The 21031-nt window shown below is 39.6% G+C and overlaps 1 protein-coding gene across 10 annotated transcripts in view; it reads right to left on the reverse strand.

Moving 5' to 3' along the window:
• Positions 1 to 21031, reverse strand: part of RPGRIP1 (RPGR interacting protein 1) — a 105171-nt gene that overhangs the window by 15180 nt on the left and 68960 nt on the right. For all 10 annotated transcript variants that reach the window (XM_067028823.1, XM_067028827.1, XM_067028822.1 and 7 more), the window contains one exon: positions 14871 to 14968. In XM_067028823.1, the coding sequence (XP_066884924.1) occupies positions 14871 to 14968 (98 nt within the window). The remainder of the gene's footprint in view (positions 1 to 14870; positions 14969 to 21031) is intronic.

The raw sequence follows: 21031 nt of genomic DNA on the forward strand, positions 1-21031 counted from the left end.
GCAGAGAAAGCATTTGATAAAATTCAATATTTGTTCATGATAAAAACTATCACCAAAGTGGGTATGGGGGGCACATCTTAGCATGATAAAGCCAGTTACGACAAACGCATAGCCAACATACTATTCAATGGTGAAAAGCTGAAAGCTTTCCTGCTAAATTCAGGAACAAGACAAGGAAGTCTACTCTCCCCACTTCTATTCAACAAAGTATTAGAAGTTCTAGCCACAGCAATCAGACAAGAAAAAGAAATAAAAAGTATCCAAATTAGAAGGGAAAAGGTAAAACTCTCACTATTTGCAGATGACATAATACTCTATATAGAGAATCCTAAAGTCCCCACATAAAATCTTTAGAAATAATAAATGAATTCAGTAGGGTAGCAGGATACAAGATTAATATACAGAAATCTGTAGCATTACTTTACACTAACAATGAGATATCAGAAAGAGAAAGTAAAAAAAAATCCCATTTAAGATCGTGTCAAAAAATAAAATATCTTTGGGCTTCCCTGGTGGCAGTGGTTGAGAGTCTGCTTGCTGATGCAGGTAACATGGGTTCATGCCCCAGTCTGGGAAGATCCCACATGCTGTGGAGCAGCTAGGCCTGTGAGCCATGGCTGCTGAGCCTGCGCGTCCGGAGCCTGTGCTCCACAATGGGAGAGGCCACAACAGTAAGGGGCCCGTGTACCGCAAAAAAAATAAATAAAAATAAATAAAATAAAATAAAATATCTAGGAATAAACTTAGCCACTGTGGAAAACAGTATGGAGGGTCCTCAAAACACTAAAAATAGAACTACCATATGACCCAGGAATTTCACTCCTGGGTATATATCTGAAAAAACCAAAAACTTTAATTTGAAAAGATATATGCACCCCAATGTTCATCATAGCAGCATTATTTACAGTTGCGAAGATATGGAAGCAATGTAAGTGCTGATCAACAGATGAATGGATAAAGAAGATGTGGTGTATATATATAAACATACACAATGGAATACTACTCAGCCATAAAAAAGATTGAAAAATTTTCATCTGCAACAACATGGATGGAATTGGAGAGTATTATGCTTAGTGAAATAAGTCAGACAAAGACAAATATTGAATTATAGCACTTATATGTTAAATATAAAAAAAGCGGGGGAGCAATCAAGATGGTGGAGTAGTAGGATGTGAAGCTCACCACCTCCCACAAATATATTAAAAATACATCTACATGTATTAATAATTCTCACAATATGTCTACTGAATGCTGGCAGAAGACCTCAGACTTTTGAAAGGGCAAGAAAATCTCCATGTAACCAGGTAGGACAAAAGAAAAAAGAAAAAAAGGAAGTGAGAAAGGAATTGGGATGGGACCTCCCTCTTAGGAGGGAGCTGTGAAAAAGGAAAGGTTCCCGCACCCTGGGAAGTCCCCTCACCAGCAGGGAGATCAGCTGGGACAGAGCTTCAAAGCCTCAGAGGAGAATGCAGCAACCAGTTTTCAGCCAGAATGGCAAGAGACCTGCACAGTCAGTGCCACCACCCTGCACTCCCCAACCTGAAATATGCATCTGCTGGTGTGGGTTGGGGCTGGGTGCTGAAGCTCAGGCTTTGGATATCAGACCTAGAGAGAGGACTCAGGTTGGCTGTGTGAAAACAGCCTGAAGGGGCTGGAGTCTGGTGTGACTGCAACTGAGGGTGTTCGTGGAGCAAGCCCAGGCCACCTTGGAGGACAGGTGTCATTGTTTGGGGGGTGCACAAGGGGAGGGATGGGACCCACCATTGCAGGCCTTTTCCCTGCATGTGCTCTCAGGCGGTAGGACACCATCTACACGAGCTCCAGGAGTGGTCATGAGCAGCTCCCGCACCCATCACATGCGCCAGGGATGCACGTAAGCCACCACTGCCACCAAGAACCCTAGGACTGGGCACTGCCACATCTGCACACCCCCATCAAGGGGATAATGGCCTGCACATGCTGAGGGAAGAGGTGACAGATATCCATATTAAAACAGTCCTTGCACCAAAAAATATTAAACCCACACAGCTACACAGGGACGCTTCCACATAAAAATAGCCCTCCAAGACCACAGTAGATAAAATTGTTTCTCCTAAACTCACAGAGCAAGAGAAATATAAGTAAAATGAAGAAGCAGAGGAACCACTTCCAGTTTAAAGACCAAGAAAGTTCCCCTGAAAGAACAAATAATGAAACAGACCTCTTTGATCTAATAGACACTGGTTTCAAAAAGGGGTACTGGGCTTCCCTGGTGGTGCAGTGGTTGAGAACCTGCCTGCCAATGCAGGGGACACGGGTTTGAGCCCTGGTCTGGGAAGATCCCACATGCTGTGGAGCAACTAGGCCCGTGAGCCACAACTATTGAGCGTGTGCGTCTGGAGCCTGTGCTCCACAACAAGGCCACGATAGTGAGAGGCCCGCGTGCTGCAATGAAGAGTGGCCCCCACATGCCACAACCAGAGAAAGCCCTCGCACAGAAACGAAGACTCAACACAGCCCCCTCCCCCCAAAAAAGGTTACTGAAGGAATTAAGAAAGGCTATTGACAGAAATGCAGAGTACTATAAGAAGGAACTAGAAACTATAAAGAGGAACCAAGAAAAATCAGAAAACTCATTGACTGAGATGTAAGCTGAGCTAAAGGCAATAATAGCAGAATGAATAATGCAGAAGAACAAATAAGTGACTTGGAAGATAGAATAATGGAAATCACTCAATCAGGACTGCAGACAGAAAGCCAAATGAAAAAAATGAAAGCAATGTAAGAGACTTATGGGATAATATAAAGCATGCCAACCTACGCATGATAGGAATTCCAGAAGGGGAAGAAAGAGAAAAGTGGATCGAAAATGTATTTGAAGAAATTACGGCTGAAAACTTCCCAAACCTAAACAAGGAAACAGATATCCAGGTACAGGAAGCATGGAGGGTCCCAAACAAGATAAATCTAAACAGACCTACACTAAGACATTTTTTTTTTCCTGCGTTGGGTCTTTGTTGCTGTGCACAGGCCTCCTCTAGCTGCAGTGAGTGGGGGCTACTCTTTGTTGTGGTGCAGAGGCTTCTCATTGTGGTGGCTTCCCTTGTTGCAGAGCACGGGCTCTAGGCATGTGGGCTTTAGTAGTTGAGGCAGGCTTTAGTAGTTGTGGTGCGCAGGCTCAGTAGTTGTGGTGCACAGGCTTAGTTGCTTCACGGCATGTGGGATCTTCCTGGACCAGGGATCGAATCCATGTCCCCTGCATTGGCAGGCAGATTCTTAACCACTGCACCACCAGGGAAGTCCCATGACATATTACAATAAAAATGGCAAAAGTTAAGAGGATTCTAAAGGCAGCAAGAGAAAACAAACAGTTAATTACAAGAGAACCCCCATAAGACTATCAGTTGATTTCTCTATAGAAATGCTGCAGGCCAGAAGGGAGGGGCAAGATACATTCAAAGTTCTGAAGGGGAAAAATCTGTAACCTAGGATACTCTACCTACCAAGATTATCATTCAGAATAGGAGAGATAAAGAATTTCTCAGACAAACAAAAACTAAAAGAATACAGCAATACTAAATCTATTCTAAAGGAAATATTGAAAGGTCTTCCCTAAATAGAAAAGAAGAAAGAATCTAAAGGAAAGAGAAAATAACAATTGGAAAGTAAATCACTTAAATAAGCCAGTACACAGATTTTTTAAAAATGAAAAATTTTCTGTGAAAGTGATGATACACACAGTGAACAGCAAAAGTATGAACATGAAGATGTAAAAGAGGACATGAAAATCATAAAATGTGGGGAGTAAAATAAGAAAATGTAGATTTTTTTTCAGTTCCTAGAATGTGTTTGAGCCTATATGACTACTAGTCTAAGGCAAGTAGAAATAGGATGGGGTTAACATACTTGAAAAACAGGGTAACCACAGATCAAAAACATACAATCAATTCACAAAAACCAAAAAGAATGTAAGTATAATACAAAAGAAAACCATCAAACCACAAAAGGAAAAACAGAAAGAAAGGTACAAAGAAGTATAAAATCAACAGGAAAATAAGGTTTAAATGGCAATAAGTACATATCTATCAATAGTTACCTTAGGGACTTCCCTGGTGGCACAGTGGTTAAGAATCTGCCTGCCAATGCAGGGAACATGGGTTTCAGCCCTGGTCCAGGAAGACCCCACATGCTGCAGAGCAACTAAGCCTGTGCGCCACAACTACTAAGCCTACGCTCTAGAGCCTGTGAGCCACAACTACTGAAGCTTGCATGCCTAGAGCCCATGCTCCACAACAAGAGAAGCCACCACAATGAGAAGCCCACGCACCGCAATGAAGAGTAGCCCCACTTGCTGCAAGTAGAGAAAGCCCGCATGCAGCAATGAAGACCCAACGCAGCCAAAAATAAATTAAAATAAATAAATAAATAAATTTATTTTTAAAAATTACCTTAAATGTCAATGGATTAAAAGCTTCAATCAAAAGACACAGAGTGGCACACTGGATAAAAGAAAACAAGAGCCTACAGTATGTTGCCTACAAGATACCCACTTTAGGGCAAAGGACACACATAGATTGAAAGTAAGGGGATGGAAAAAGATGTCTCATACAAACGGAAATAAAAATAAAGTGGGGTCGCAATACTCAGACAAAATAGACTTCAAAACAAAGGCCATAAAGAAAGATAAAGAAGGACATTGTATAATGATAAAAGGATCAATACAAAAAGGATTTTTATACTCATCAATATATATGCACCTAATATAAGAGCAACCAAATACATAAAACAAATACTAACAGACATGAAAGGAGAAACTGACAGGAATACAATAATAGTAGGAGACTTTAACACCCCACTCACATCAATGGACAGGTCTTCTAGACAGAAAATCAATAAGGCACAGAAATTCTAAATAATACAATAGAACAGTTAAACTTAATTGATATTTTCAGGACATTACATACCACCCCCCCAAAAAACCAGAATACACATTCTTTTTTAAAAAATTATTTATTTTATTTATTTTTGGCTGCATTGCTGCATGCAGGCTTTCTCCAATTGAGGCAAGCAGGGGCTACTCTTCCCTGTGGTGCGCAGGCTTCTCATTGCAGTGGCCTCTCTTGTTGTGGAGCACGGGCTCTAGGCACATGGGCTTCAGTAGTTGTGGCTCGTGGGCTCCAGAGCACAAGCTCAGTAGCTGTGGTGCACGGGCCCAGTTGCTCCGTGGCATGTGGGATCTTCCCAGGCCAGGGCTCGAACCCGTGTCCCCTGCATTGGCAAGCAGATTCCTAACCACTGCGCCAACAGGAAAGCCCCAGAATACTCCTTCTTTTCAAGTACACATGGAACATGCCCTAGGTTTGACCACATACTAGGGTACAAAACAAGCCTCAATAAATCTGAGAGTTTAGAAATTATCTCAAGCCATCTCTTCAGACCACAATGACATGAAACTAGAAATCAACCACAGAAAAAGAAATGAGAAAAAAATGATTACATGGAGATTAAGCAACATGCTACTAAAACAATCAATGGGTCAATGATGAAACCAAAGAGGAAATTAAAAAAATACCTTGAGACAAATGACAATGAAAACACAACCATACAAAATCTATGGGATACAGCAAAAGCAGTTCTTAGAGGGAAGTTCATAAGGATACAGGCCTTCCTCAAAAAATAAGAAAAATCTCAAATAACCAACCTAACCTACCAGCTAAAAGAATTAGAAAAAGAAGAACAAATAAAACCTAAAGTTAGCAGAAGAATGGAAGTAATAAAGATTGGAGAGGAAATAAATAAAATAGAGATTAAAAAACAGAAAAAAATCAATAAAACCAAGAGCTGGTTCTTTGAAAGGGTAAACAAGATTGACAAACCTCTGGCCAGGCTCATCAAGAAGAAAAGAGAGAGAACTCAAATAAACAAAATAAGAAATAAAAAAGGAGACATAACAACTGATACTGCAGAAATACAAAAAATCATAAGGGAATACTATGAACAATTACATGCCAACAAATTTAACAACCTAGAAGAAATGGATAAGTTTTTAGAAATATACAGCCCACCAAAACTGAATCAAGAAGAAACAGATAATTTGAACAGACTGATCATTAGAAGTGAAATAGACTCTGTAATTTAAAAACTCCCTACAAACAAAAGTCCAGGACCAGATGGGTTCACAGGTGAATTCTACCAGACATACAAAGAAGAATTTATACTGATCCTTCTCAAACTCTTCCAAAAAATTGAAGAGGAGGGAAAGAATTCCAAAGACATTCTATGAAGCCACCATAACCCTGATACCAAAACCAGACAAAGACACCACCAAAAAAGAAAATTACAGGCCAATATCTTTGATGAATATAGATGCAAAAATTCTCAACAAAATACTCATAAAAGATCATACACCATGACCAAATAGGATTCATCCCAAGTTCACAAGGATGGTTCAACATACTCAAATCAATCAGTGTGACATACTACATTAAAAAAAGAAAAGCCAAACGATCAATAGATACATTAGAACAAGCATTTGACAAAATTCAACATTCATTCATGATAAAAACTCTTACCAAAGTGGGTATAGAGGGAACATATCTCAACATAATAAAAGCTATTTATGACAAACACACAGCCAATATAATACTCAATGGTGAAAAGCTGAAAGCCTTTCTACTAAAATCTGGAAAAACACAAGGATACCCACTCTCACCTCTTATATTCACCATAGTATTGGATGTCCTAGCCACAGCAATCAGACAAGAAAAAGAAATAAAAGGTATCCGAATTGGAAGGAAAGAGGTAAAACTGTCATTATATGCAGATGACATGATACTATATATAGAAAACCCTAAACACTCCACACTAAAACTACTAGAACTGATAAACAAATTCAGCAGGATACAAGATTAACATTCAAAAAAAAAAAGATTAACGTTCAGAAACCAGTTGCATTTCCTTACACTAACAATGAAATATCAGAAAGAGAATGTAAAAAAGCAATACCTTTGAAAATAGTACCTGCAAAAATAAAATACTTAGGAATAAACCTTACTGAGGAGGTGAAAGACTTATACACTGAGAACTATAAAACATTAATAAAGGAAGTTGAAGATGATTCAAAGAAATGGAAAGATATCACATGCTCTTGGATTAAAATAATATTGTTAAAATAGCCATACTACCCAAAGCAATCTACAGATTTAATGCATTCCCTATCAAATTACCCATGACATTTTTCACAGAACTAGAATAATCCTAAAATATATAGGGAAACATAAAAGACTCAGATTTGCCAAAGCAATCCTGAAGAAAAAGAACAAAGCAGAAGGCATAAACCTCCCAGACTTCAGACAATACTACAAAGCTACAGTAATCAAAACAGTGTGGTACTGGCACAAAAACAGGCATATGGATCAGTGTAACAGAACAGAGCCCAGAAATAAACTCACACACCTACAGTTAATTAATCTTCAACAAAGGCAGCAAGAACATAAGACAGGAAAAAGTCTCTTCAGCAAGTGGTGTTGGGAAAGTTGGATAGCTGCATGTAAATCAATGAAGTTAGAACACACCCTCTCACCATACACAAAAATAAACTCAAAATGGCTTAAAGAGTTAAAATAATACATGACATCATAAAACTCCTAGAAGAGATCATGGGCAAAATATTTCTGACATAAATCGTACCAATGTTTTCTTAGGTCAGTCTCCCAAGGCAATAGAAATAAAAACAAAAATAAACAAATGGGGCCTAATCAAACTTACAAGCCTGTGCACAGCAAAAGAAACCATAAACAAAGCAAAAACACAATCTACAGAATGGGAGAATATATTTGCAAACAATATGACCAACAAGGGCTTAATTTCCAAAATATACAAACAGCTCATACAACTCAACAACAACAACAAAAAAAACCCAATCGAAAAATGGGCAGAAGACCTAAATAGACATTTCTCCAAAGAAGAAATACAAATGGCCAATAGGCACATGAAAAGATGGTCAACACCTCTAATTATTAGAGAAATGCAAATCAAAATTACAATGAGGTACCACCTCACACAGGTCAGAATGGCCATCATTAAAAAGTCTACAAATAACAAATGCTGGAGAGGATGTGGAGAAAAGGGAACCCTTCTACACTGTTGGTGGGAATGTAAGTTCATACAGCCACTATGGAAAACAGTATGGAGGTTCCTCAGAAAACTAAAAATAGAATTACCATATGATCCAGCAATCCTATTCCTGCGCATATTTCCAGACAAAATTCTAATTCAAAAATATACATGCACCCTTATGTTCATAGCAGCACTATTCACAATAGCCAAGACATGGAAGCAACCTAAATGTCCATCAACAGATGAATGGATAAAGAAGTTGTGGTACATATATACAATGGAATACTACTCAGCCATTAAAAAGAATGAAATAATGCCATTTGCAGCAACATGGATGCAACTAGAGATTATCATACGAAGTGAAGTAAGTCAGAAAGAGAAAGTCAAATACCATATGATATCATTTATATGTGGAATCTAAAATATGTCACAAATGAACCTATTTATGAAACAGAAACAGATTCACAGATATAGAGAACAGACTTGTGGTTGCCAAGGGGGAGATGGTTGTGGGAGGCCTGGAGTGGGAGGTTGGGGTTAGCAGATGTAAGCTATTATATGTAGAATGGATAAACAACAAGGTCCTACTGTATACCACAGAGAACTATCTTCAGTATCCTATGATAAACCATAATGGAAAAGAATATTAAAAAGAATGTATATATATGTATGTATAACTGAGTCACTGTGCTGTACAGCAGAAATTAACACAACATTGTAAATCAACTATACTTCAAATAAAAAAATTTTAAAAAGTTAAACTAGTGAATATACGAAAAAGGAAGAGACCCACAGATATAGAGAACAAACTAGTGGTTACCAGTAGGGAGAGGGAAGCAGGGAGGGGCAAGATAGGGGTAGGGGATTAAGAGGTGCAAACTACTATGTATAAAATAAATAAGCTACAAGGATATATTGTACAACCCAGGGAATACAGCCAATATTTTATAAGAGCTATAAATGGAGTATACCTTTTAAAAATTGTGAATCACTGTTGTACAACCGAAATTTACATAATATTGCACAACTATACCTCAATGTTTTAAAAAAGAAAAACTTTTTTCAAAAAGAAAGTTGAATGTTTCATTAGAATATAGACCAAAAATGTTTTGAAAAATGGGGGAAACTGGGTGAAGAGTATATGGTACCTCTCTGTACATTTTTTGCAACTGTTTACAAATGTGTAATTATTTCAAAATAAAAAGCTTTTAAAAAGAATATGTATAGTTCATATACAGTTTAATGTCATTTATTTAAAGCAAAAAAGACTAATACAAAACAATATGAATGTTAAAGTTCTTTTTATGATTTGAAAAGATGTACTTCAAAATTCAAAACAATGGTTTTTTTGGGGTGGTGGGTGGGGGAGAGGCAGCAGAGATTATAGGTAATGGTCAATAGAGATTTAGCTCTATCTATAATATTCTAGTTTATAAAAGAAAAATGTATTCTTACCTTACTTGCAACTAATCCTGGGACAAATGATCAGAAATCCATATCAAGTTTACTCTGATAACAAAGGTGAATTAGGAGGATGAATAAAATTAAAATTTGAGCAAGGTACACATGGAGGCTTTATTCATTCCTATTAGATTGAGCTATATGAAATTGACAACAGTCCATCATTTTTAATCTATAAAAGTGATAATTTCATATGGCTTGTTATGGACTGAATATTTGTGTACCCTTCAAAATTTATATGTTGCAACCCTAATCCCAATGTAATGGTATTTGGAAGTGGGGCCTTTGGGAGGTAATTAGGTCATGAGGGTGGAGCCCTTGTGAATGGGATTAGTGCCCTTATAAGAGGCCAGAGAGCTGGCTTGCTCTCTTTCTGGCACACGAGGACAGAGGACACAATGAGAAATTGGCAGTCTGCAACCTAGAAGGAGGCCCTCACCAGAACTGGACCAAGAGAAGTAAATTTCTGTTGTTTATAAGCCACCCAGTCTGTGGTACTTCATTATAGAAGCCTGAATTGATTAAGATATGGTTCAATCTGGGCTTCTCTGGTGGCGCAGTGGTTGAGAATCCGCCTGCCAATGCAGGTGACACGGGTTCATGCCCCGGTCTGGGAAGATTCCCCCATGCTGTGGAGCGGCTGGGCCCGTGAGCCATGACCGCTGAGCCTGCGTGTCCGGAGCCTGTGCTCCGCAATGGGAGAGGCCACAACAGTGAGAGGCTTGCGTACCACAAAAAAAAAAAAAAAAAAAAAAGATATGGTTCAATCTAATATTTTTCTTTGATCCAGAATCCTTTACATGAGCTGGTTCCATTATATAATCTTATTGGGACTGAACAGCAAATATATTTATTTATTTATTTATATATATATATATATATATATATATATATATATATATATATATACACACACACACACATATATATAATTAGTAATATTAACCATACTAACAACTGAAATATATATTAATTCATTGCTAGCAGAGCCCCTAACAGCAGTTAGTTACGCAGCATTAGTGCCAGACAGACAGCTCCCTTTGGCTTATTCAGGTGTGGTAGATAATTTGGGGGTGGGGGAGGGCAGATTTCCTAAAACTAATTAGCATACATAAGGGGTCAAGACATTTTCAACCCCTGAAATTAAGAGTATAAGAAAAAAGAATAAACTTTGAGGTCCCTGATATACACTAAGGCTAAAAGACAGTAACCTGAGGCCACAAAGCAATGGAAATGATTGCTCCCTTCTCATTAGGAGCTTTTAAGAAGGGGGAGGGAAAAGTAATATGGTCCACTCAGAGTGGGAGACTGATTCCTGAGACCAGGAATGGAACTTCACCTGGAGGAAACCATATGGTTTGGGTTGAGATCATTTTCTGGGGATTCTTGGAAGATAAGTACAGAAGGCCTTTAGGAACCTTGTGCTAATTAACAGAGCTTCCTGCAGAACAGTCCTATACATATCCCATAATACAGGAACTGTTCTAATTCTGGACTAAAAGACAGGGAGTTAAAGACCCAAATGTACTATGATTGCTTTGCTTTTTTAGCAGTACAAGAGAAAGACATTTCGTTAAGGCTTCCTTAAGTTGTACTGTTCAACCTTATCAATTGACCTGGCAGGTAGAAGGGAAATGACACCCCTCTGCCTCAATCCTCTCCCCTTAGGGCCTAGTCCTTCCTTGTAGGGACCACTACCAGATCATAGAAGCCTGCATTTAAGAACTAGTATATTTCATGGGCTTCCCTGGTGGCACAGTGGTTAAGAATCCACCTGCCAATGCAGGAGACGGGTTCAAGCCCTGGTCCAGGAAGATCCCACATGCCGTGGAGCAACTAAGCCCGTGCTCCACAACTACTGAGCCTGTGCTCTAGAACCTGCGAGCCACAACTACTGAGTCTGTGTGCCACAACTACTGAAGCCCAAGCGCCCTGGAGCCCATGCCCCGCAACAAGAGAAGCCACTGCAATGAGAAGCCTGCACACCACAACGAAGAGTAGCCCCCACTCGCCACTAGCGAAAGCCTGTGCACAGCAACGAAGACCCAACGCAGCCAAAAATAAATAAACTTTCAAAAAAGGGCTTCCCTGGTGGCGCAGTGGTTGAGAATCTGCCTGCCAATGCAGGGGACACGGGTTCGAGCCCTGGTCCGGGAAGATCCCACATGCTGCAGAGCGGCTGGGCCCGTGAGCCACAATTACTGAGCCTGCGTGTCTGGAGCCTGTGCTCCGCAAGAGAGGCCGCGATAGTGAGAGGCCCGCGCACCGCGATGAAGAGTGGCCCCCACTTGCTGCAACTAGAGAAAGCCCTCACACAGAAACGAAGCAACACAGCCATAAATAAATAAATAAATAAATATTTAAAAAAAAAAAGAACTAGCGTATTTCACAGAAGACAGACTGCTGCTGCCACCATCAACATCATCATCACTATAATCTGGTGCTTAATTTTTCTCAAGTACTGTATTAAACCTTTACCACACATTACCTTATTTAAATCTTGCCACATGGCTATAAGATGGGCATACTTAATATTACCACTTTACAACCCCAATGTTCATTAGCACCACTATTTACAATAGCCAAGACATGGAAGCAACCTAAATGTCCATCGACAGATGAATAGATAAAGAAGATGTGGTATATATGCACAATGGAATATTAGCCATAAAAAAAAAGAAATAATGCCATTTGCAGCAATATGGATGAATCTAGAGATTATCATACTAAGTGAAGTCAGACAGAGATACAAATATATGGTATCACATATATGGAATCTAAAATATGATATCATATTTTTCATATCTAAAATATGAACTTATTTACAAAACAGAAATAGACTCACAGACATAGAAAACAAACCTAGGGTTACCAAAGGGGAAAGGGGGGGAGGGATAAATTAAGGAGTATGGGATTAGCAGATACAAACTACTATATATAAAATAGATAAACAATAAGGACCTACTGCATAGCACAGGGAACTATATTCAATATCTTGCAATAACCTCTAATAGAAAAGAATCTGAAAAAAAGAATATATATAACTGAATGACTTTGCTGTACACCTGAAGCACTGTAAATAAACTATACTTCAAGAAAAAAAAAATCACCACTTTACAGATGAGGAAACAGAGCCTAACAGAGGTTCAATAACTTCCCCAAAGCGGCATAGATATTAATAGCAGAGACTGGATCTAAACCACTTCTGTCTGAAACACATTTCCATGCTCCTAAACACTACACTCTCTTGCCTCCTCCGGTACCCTGGCTAACTCCAGGCACAAAAGGGACAGAGCTCATGTACTGCCTCTGGACCTTCAACTCCTTCCATCTTTCATGCCCAGCTATTTTGAAATACAGAAAAGATTGAGTATGAGGCAGGAAAGACAGGGCTGGGCCCAAGGACAGCCTATACACCTCCTTGTTTTACACTTAATGAGACCATGACACATGGAGAAATGGCATCTAAAACAGAAACTTTGTAGCATCTGAACAAGAAACACTGACCATGAAAACCATGGCGCATGCCCAATAAAAATGCACAGATTGCCAATGACCCTGTATGACCTTCCCGTGTGGTTGACTAGTAAGGGAAATTTAAGGGAAAACAGTTCTTAGAGCACATGTACGGTGGCTCCAGGAGACAAAGGCGTAAGACTGGGAGCTGATGCAACCTGGTGCAATCCAGGCCACACCTCAACCGTCCCCTCAATGAATATTCCACCCCTAATCAAAAAGACCCCCGCCCATTCAAAGGGCTTAAATATAAGATAAAAGGGGGATCAAAAAACCTTGTGGTATGCTCCGCAGTTGTGAGGATGCCTGCACTCTTCTTGAAGTGTGTAACTTTCACTTCAGCCTCAATAAACTGCTTCTTTTTTTTTTTTTAATTTTTATTTATTTATTTTGGCCGCGACACACAGCTTGCGCCATCTTAGTTCCCTGACCAGGGACTGAATCCGGCCATGGCAGTGAAAGTGCCAAGTCCTAACCACCCGACTGCCAGGAAATTCCCCTGCTTCTTTGTTCTCTTTGCTCCTCAGCCTGTGTTTTGTTTTCTCCTTTGTGTTCTGTGTTCCTTGCCCAAATTCTTTTGGACAAGTTGAACAAGAGTCTGGATGTTTGATAAAGCTTTTCTGCTATCAAGTATATGTGTCTGTGTTGTAAGTTTAATTTGATAACAACACTAATTTTTGCTAAGTGGGATCAGTTTTCATATTTAGTTTATCCAGCAACATTTTTAGGTACACAAAATTTTCTAACAGGAGACCTTATTTAAGAGGCTTTAATTTAGGGTAATATTTTTAATGTCATCTGTCTGACTTGTAGCTCCAAAATTTGCTGCCCAGCTGACTGCTTTTTGGGTTGATCTGAGATGGGCATGGTTTAGAAACCTTAGCTCAAGTTCCAGTTCTTTCACTAACTACTGCTACAATGCTGGACATATCACTTCGTTTTCTTCACCTTTATGATCTCTAAGGTGTTACTGTTTAGCTCTAATTCTATGGCTCTGATCTGTCTTACAAACATTTCTCAAGATATTAATTACATAGTCTAAAAAAGATATAACAGATAAAAGTTCAGAAAATAAACCCTATGCTTTTCTTTACTGTTTCTAATTAAGCTCATAATCCTCAGTTAGATTTTAATCTTTCATTCAGCCACTCATTCAACAAATATTTATTGAGTGCCTACAAATGTACCAGGGAGCATTCTAGCAGCTCAAAAGTGATCGTTTTCTACCTCATTTAAAACCCCACAATATTCCAAAACAATGATTGTGAATATATCTGTGGATATTTATTCATAGATTTGTGTGTGTGTGTATCCTCAATTAGTTCCAAAACAGATCTGAGGTTGAAATGTTTAATAAATAATTGTAATTACAGGTTTTAAAGGTTGAGTAAAAACCTTCAGAAACTGAATGATCTCTTTGAGTCCTCTCACAAAGAATTCTTCCAGCCTCCACCTTCCAAAGTAAACCTGCTCTCTTTAGGTAGATTTAAAGAAAGGGGCATCACTTAGGCTGGGGTGAATCACCATATACAATGAAGGAGGCAGGGAAGGGATCCAAATGGGAGAGAAGTGTTGAAGTCAGTCCTTATTTATACCAAATCAAGAAAATGATCCTTTCATCTGCCTGTATGAACAGACTTCCATTCACTTGCAACATAAATTTAATTAAATAACTTGAATTTCCCATCTGGTTCATTAAATAAAACTGGATTTGAATGTCACACACATAGCCATTAAGCACATTGTCATTACTTACAATTTTGGCTCACACATAATGATTACCCCAGTATACTTACTGCCTTAGGACATTTCTGAGATACAGGTGTTATTATCTCATCACTATCTGTAGTTTGTGCTTCACTGACTTCAGAAGCTTGTTCACAGGATTCTTTATCTGCCAGAGAAGAGACTAGAGTTACAGAACTGTTTTGGAGTACCCTGTCTAGCCCAGAAAAGACAATCTACTGTTTAGTTACTCGTTCTGAGTACCTAGATTTTGGCTGTAATCACCAGAAACAAACCTTCTTTTTTAAAGTTTCACTTATTCAGAAGCTTGCCAAACACACAGGGTTCACTTCTGAAAAAAGAAAGGGAAGGAAGGAAGGGAGGGAGGTAGAAAGAAAGTTTTGTCCTTTTACGGGCTGGAGAAAATTACCAAGCCAAGGAAAAACAGTGCAATCAGGGTATAGCAGATTGTATTTTACGAAGACAGCGTCAAACAATATCTCTCATCCCACATGCTCTCTTTTGTACAATGTGATCTTGATACTCCTAATACTTTTTTTAAGGTAGGTATTTTTATGTTTATATATATTTTTACTTTTAGATTTTTCTTTTACATTATAGTTGATTTACAATGTTGTGTTAGTTTCAGGTGCACAGTGAAGTGATTTAGTTATACATATACATATATCTATTCTTTTTCAGATCCTTTTCCCATATAGGTTATTATAGAGTATTGAGTAGAGTTCACTGTGCTCTACAGTAGGCCCTTATTGATTACCTATTTTATATGTAGTAGTGTGTATATGTTAATCCCAAACTCCTAATTTATCCACCCTGCACCTTTCTGCTTTGGTAACCATAAAATTGTTTTCTAAGTCTGTGAGTCTGTTTCTATTTTGTAAATAAGTTCATTTGTATACTTTTTTAGTATATCGCTTACATAAGCGATATCATATGATATTTGTCTTTCTCTGTCTGCCTTACTTCACTTAGTATGATAATCTCTAGGTCCATCCATGTTGTTGCAAATGGCATTATTTCATCCTTTTTATGGCTGAGTAATATTCCATTGTATGTATATATATATATATATATATATATATACATACATACATATATATATATATATATATACATACATACATATATATACACACACAGCATCTTCTTTATCCATTCATCCATCGATGGATATTTAGGTTGCTTCCATGTCTTGGCTATTGTGAATAGTGCTGCAATGAACATTGGGGTGCATGTATCTTTCTGAATTATAGTTTTGTCTGGATATGTGCCCAGGAGTAGGACTGCTGGATCATGTGGCAACTCTATTTTTAGTTTTTTGAGGAACCTCCATACTGTTTTCCATAGTGGCTGCACCAACTTACATTCCCATCAACAGTGTAACACGGTTCCCTTTTCTCCACACCCTCTCCAGACACCTAAAGTGCTTCCTCCAGAGGTTGACGTTGAAAACCTGTCACCTTGAAGAAACCTATTGCAAGGATCTCTTTTCTGCTTTGATCATTAACCAAAGACTAACATACTTGCTCTTGGCAAAGAAATGTCCTCAGGGATAACAGGATGAAATTTCTGTGTGAGGGCTTTAGTTACCCCCAGTGTAAACTACAGATCCTGGTGCTACAGTGCTGCAGTATAACTAATGATGGCTGCAATTGTCTCTCAAAGCTTCTCTAACAAAAATTAAGCCTAACACACTTGAATCTGGGGCTGCATCACATAGGAATTACTGTACTGAAGTTTCTATGTGAGGCTTTGAGAAAAACACTGTGGGAGATCGACCAAGATGGCGGAATAGGAAGACCTTGAGCTCATCTTCTCTCACAAGCACACCTAAATCACAACTATTTACAGAACAACTATTGATGAAAAAGACCAGAACCTTCCAGAAAAGAACTTCTATAAAGCCATAAAGAAGGAACCAGAAAGAGATGAGTGGGGGGTGGACTTGTGATATAGTCAAGTCCCATAAGCCCTGGTGGGCGACCCACAAACTGGAGAATAATTACATTTGCAGAGCTTTTCCCAGAAGAGTGAGAGATCTGAGACCCACATTGGGCTCCTCAGCCTAGGGGACCAGCACTGGGAAGATGAACCCCCAGAGCATTTGGCTTTGAAGGCCAGCTGGGCTTACTTTCAGGAATCCCAGGGGGCTGGAGAAAATAGAGACTTCACTCTTAAAGAGTGCACACAAAATCTCATATGCTGCAGGACCCAGAGAAGAAGCAGTAAATTGACAGGAGCTTGGATTAGTCCCATCTGCTGATCCTGAAGAATCTCTTAGAGAGACAATAGGCAACTGCAGCTCACCCTCTGGACACAGACACTGGCAGCAGCCATTTTGGGGAGCTCCTTCTACCACATGGACACTGCTGCTGGCAAGCACCACTGTGGAATCCTCCTTCTAGCATAGTAGCCCCAGGACCCACCCCAATGCTGGCCCAACAGCCTGCAGGTGTCAGTGCTAGGATGCCTCAGGCAAAGAGACTAACTGGATGGGGACACAGTCTCACCCATCAGCAGACAGGCTGCTTTAAGACTCCATAAGCCCATAGCCACCTCTGGACATGGCCCTGTCCTCCAGGGAGCCCTCCAGGCTCCCTGGAGCCCTGGACCAGCATCTGGACCAGCCTCACCCACGAGAGAGCAGACATCAGACACAAGAAAACCACAGTCACACAGCTTGCAGACCCAGCCTACCCACCAGCAGGCCAAACCCTGACCTGGGACTAGCTGGGCCCTGGCCATGCCCACTAGCATGCCAACACAAGCTTTAGGACACCCTGGACACCCCACAAATGTGTCAGAAACTGGCCCACTCCACCAGTGATCTAACACCAGCTCTGGGACACCTGGGCCCTGCAACCAGACTCCAGGACCTGACTCTGCCTGCCAATAAGCTGACATTAACCCCAGGACCTGACTTCACCCACCAGTGGGTATGCAAGAGCCCTGGGGCCTTATGGAGCCTGATTCTGTTCACCAATGAGCTGGCACTAGCCCTGAGGACTTCTGGGGTTCCACAGTCAGCTGCCTTGTGACCCAGTCTTGCCAACTGGTGGCCAGCAGCCTCCACATAAGGCAGGGCCTGGTAAGCAACCAGACCAGGGGCCAAACAAGTTCACCAGATGGCCCACAGAGTCAGCCCGCCAAAACAGAAGGACCCATGCTACTCTCATAGGGGGAACACCTAGATCATATAGCTTGGGTGACAAGAGGGGAATATGCTGCTGGGACGTGTATGACATGTACTACAAAAGGCTACATTTCTCCAAGGTCAGGAAATGTAAACAACCTAGAAGAAATATAAAAATCAAACAGCAACATAGGTAAAATGAGGTGATAGAGGAACATGTTCCAGATAGAGGAACAAGATAAAAACCCAGAAGAAGAAGTAAGTGAAGTGGACATTGGAAATCTACATGAAAAAAAGTTCAGAGTAGTGTTCATAAGATGATCAAAGAACTCAGGAGAAGGATGGATGCACAGAGTGAGAACTTAGAAGTTTTTAACAAAGAGTTAGAAAATATAAAGAACAACCCAACAAAAATGAAGACTACAATAACTAAAATGAAAAATACACTAGAAGGATCAACAGTAGACTAAATGATACCTAGGAATCAGTCAGCAAGCTACAGTAGTGGAAGTCACTGATATTGAACAGAAAAAGCATTGAAAAGAAATGAGAACAGTTTAAGAGACCTCTGGGACAACACCAAGCACACTAATATTCACATGATAGGGGTCCAGAAGGAAAAGAGACTGAGAAAGGGGCAAAGAACATACCTGAAAACTTCCCTAGCCTGGAAAAGCAAACAGTCACCCAAGGCCAGAAAACATAGACAGTCCCACACAGGATGAATCAGAAGAGAAACAAACCAAGATACATAGTAATTAAAATGAGAAAAAATTGGGCTTCCCTGATGGCATAGTGGTTAAGAATCAGCCTGCCAATGCAGGGGACATGGGTTTGAGCCCTGGTCCGGGAAGATCCCACATGCCATGGAGCAACTAAGCCAGTGCACCACAACTACTGAGCCTGCGCTCTATGGCCTGTGAGCCACAACTACTGAGCCCTCGGGACACAACTACTGAAGCCCGTGTGCCTAGAGCCCATGCTCCGCAACAAGAGAAGCCACCGCAGTGAGAAGCCTGCGCACTGCAACAAAGAGTAGCCCCTGCTCGCAACTAGAAGAAAGCCCATGCATAGCAACGAAGACCCAACTCAGCCAAAAATAAATAAATAAAATAAAAAATAAAAATAAATTTTAAAAAAATAAAATGAGAAAAAATTAAGATAAAGTGAGAATATAAAAACAGCAAGAGAAAAGCAACCAATAGTATACAAAGGAACTCCCATAAAGCTATCAGCTGACTTTTCAGCAGAAACTCTGTAGGCCAGAAGGGAGTGTCATGATATATCTAAAGTGACAAAAGGGAAAAAGCTACAACCAAGAATGTTCTACCCAGCAAGGGTCTCATTCAGATTTGATGGAGAGATCAAAAACTTTACAGGGCTTCCCTGGTGGCGCAGTGTTTGAGAGTCCGCCTGCCGATGCAGGGGACATGGGTTCGTGCCCCGGTCTGGGAAGATCCTGCATGCCACGGAGCGGCTGGGCCCGTGAGCCATGGCTGCTGGGCCTGCGCGTCTGGAGCCTGTGCTCTGCAACGGGAGAGGCCGCGACAGTGAGAGGCCCATGCACCACAATGAAGAGTGGCCCCCTCTCGCTGCAGCTGGAGAAAGCCCTCACACAGAAACGAAGACCCAACACAGCCAAAAATAAATAAATAAATTTATATTTTAAAAAAAGCTAACTAGGCTGTACATAGGATTTAAAAACAAACAAAAACAGTAATCATAAGAGGAGAGAACAAATGCAGAATTGTTAAAATGCATTTGAAATTAAGAGATCAGCAACTTAAAATAATCATATATATATATATATACACATACATACATATATATATATATATATATATATATATATATATATATATATATATATATATATAGCTATACAAAAACCTTATGGTAACCACAAACCAAAAACCTATAATAAATACAAGCACAAAAAGAAAAAGGAATCCAAACATAACACTAAATACATTCATTCAATCACAAGAGAACAAAATAAGAAAGCAAAAAAGACCTACAAAAATAACCCCAAAACAAAGAACAAAATAGCAATAAGTACTTATCAATACTTAGTTAAAAAGTAAATGGACTAAATGCTCTAATAAAAAGACACAAAGTGGCTGGGACTTCCCTGGTGGTCCTGTGGTTAAGACTCCATGCTCCCAATGCAGGGGGCGTGGGTTTGATCTCTGGTCAGGGAACTAGATCCCACATGCCACAACTAAGAGCCCACATGCCGCAACTAAAGATCCTACGTGCTGCAATGAAGATCCTGCGTGTTGCAACTAAGACTCAGAGCAACCAAATAAATAAAAAATACATATTTAAAAAGAAAAGACATAGAATGGCTGAATGCATACAAAAACAAAACACATATATATGTTGCCAACAAGAGACTCACTTCAGATCTAAGGACACACACAGACTGAAAGTGAGGGTATGGAAAAAGGTATACCCTGAAAATGGAAATCGAAAGAAAACTTGAGTAACAATACTTATATCAAACAAAATAGACTTGAAAATAAAGACTGTTACAAAAGACAAAAAAAAGACACTACATAATGATCAAGGGATCAATCCAAGAAGATATAACAATTGTAAACATATATACACCCAACACAAAAGCACCTAAATATATAAGGGAAATAACAGTCATAAAAGGAGAAATCGACAGTAACACAATAATAGTAGGGGACTTTAAAACCCAATTACATCAATGGACAGATCATCCAGACAGAAAATCAGTAAGTAAACAAAGTCCTTAAATAACACATTAGACAAAATGGACTTAATTTATATAGAGAGCATTCTGAAAGGATGCTCTGAAAGGAGCATCTGAAAGGAGCAGAATACACATTCTTTTCAAGTGCACGTGGAACATTCTCCAGGATAGATCACATGCTAGGCCACTAAACAGGCCTTGGTAAATTTAAGAAAATTGAAATCATATCAAGCATCTTTTCTGACCACAATGCTACAAGATTAGAAATCAACTACAAGAGAAAAACTGCAAAACAAAACAAAACAAAACATGCGGTGACTAAACAATATGCTGCTAAACAACCAATGGATTACTGA

Source organism: Kogia breviceps, chromosome 3 (assembly GCF_026419965.1).
Source record: "Kogia breviceps isolate mKogBre1 chromosome 3, mKogBre1 haplotype 1, whole genome shotgun sequence".
Classification (NCBI taxonomy): Eukaryota; Metazoa; Chordata; class Mammalia; order Artiodactyla; family Physeteridae; genus Kogia; species Kogia breviceps.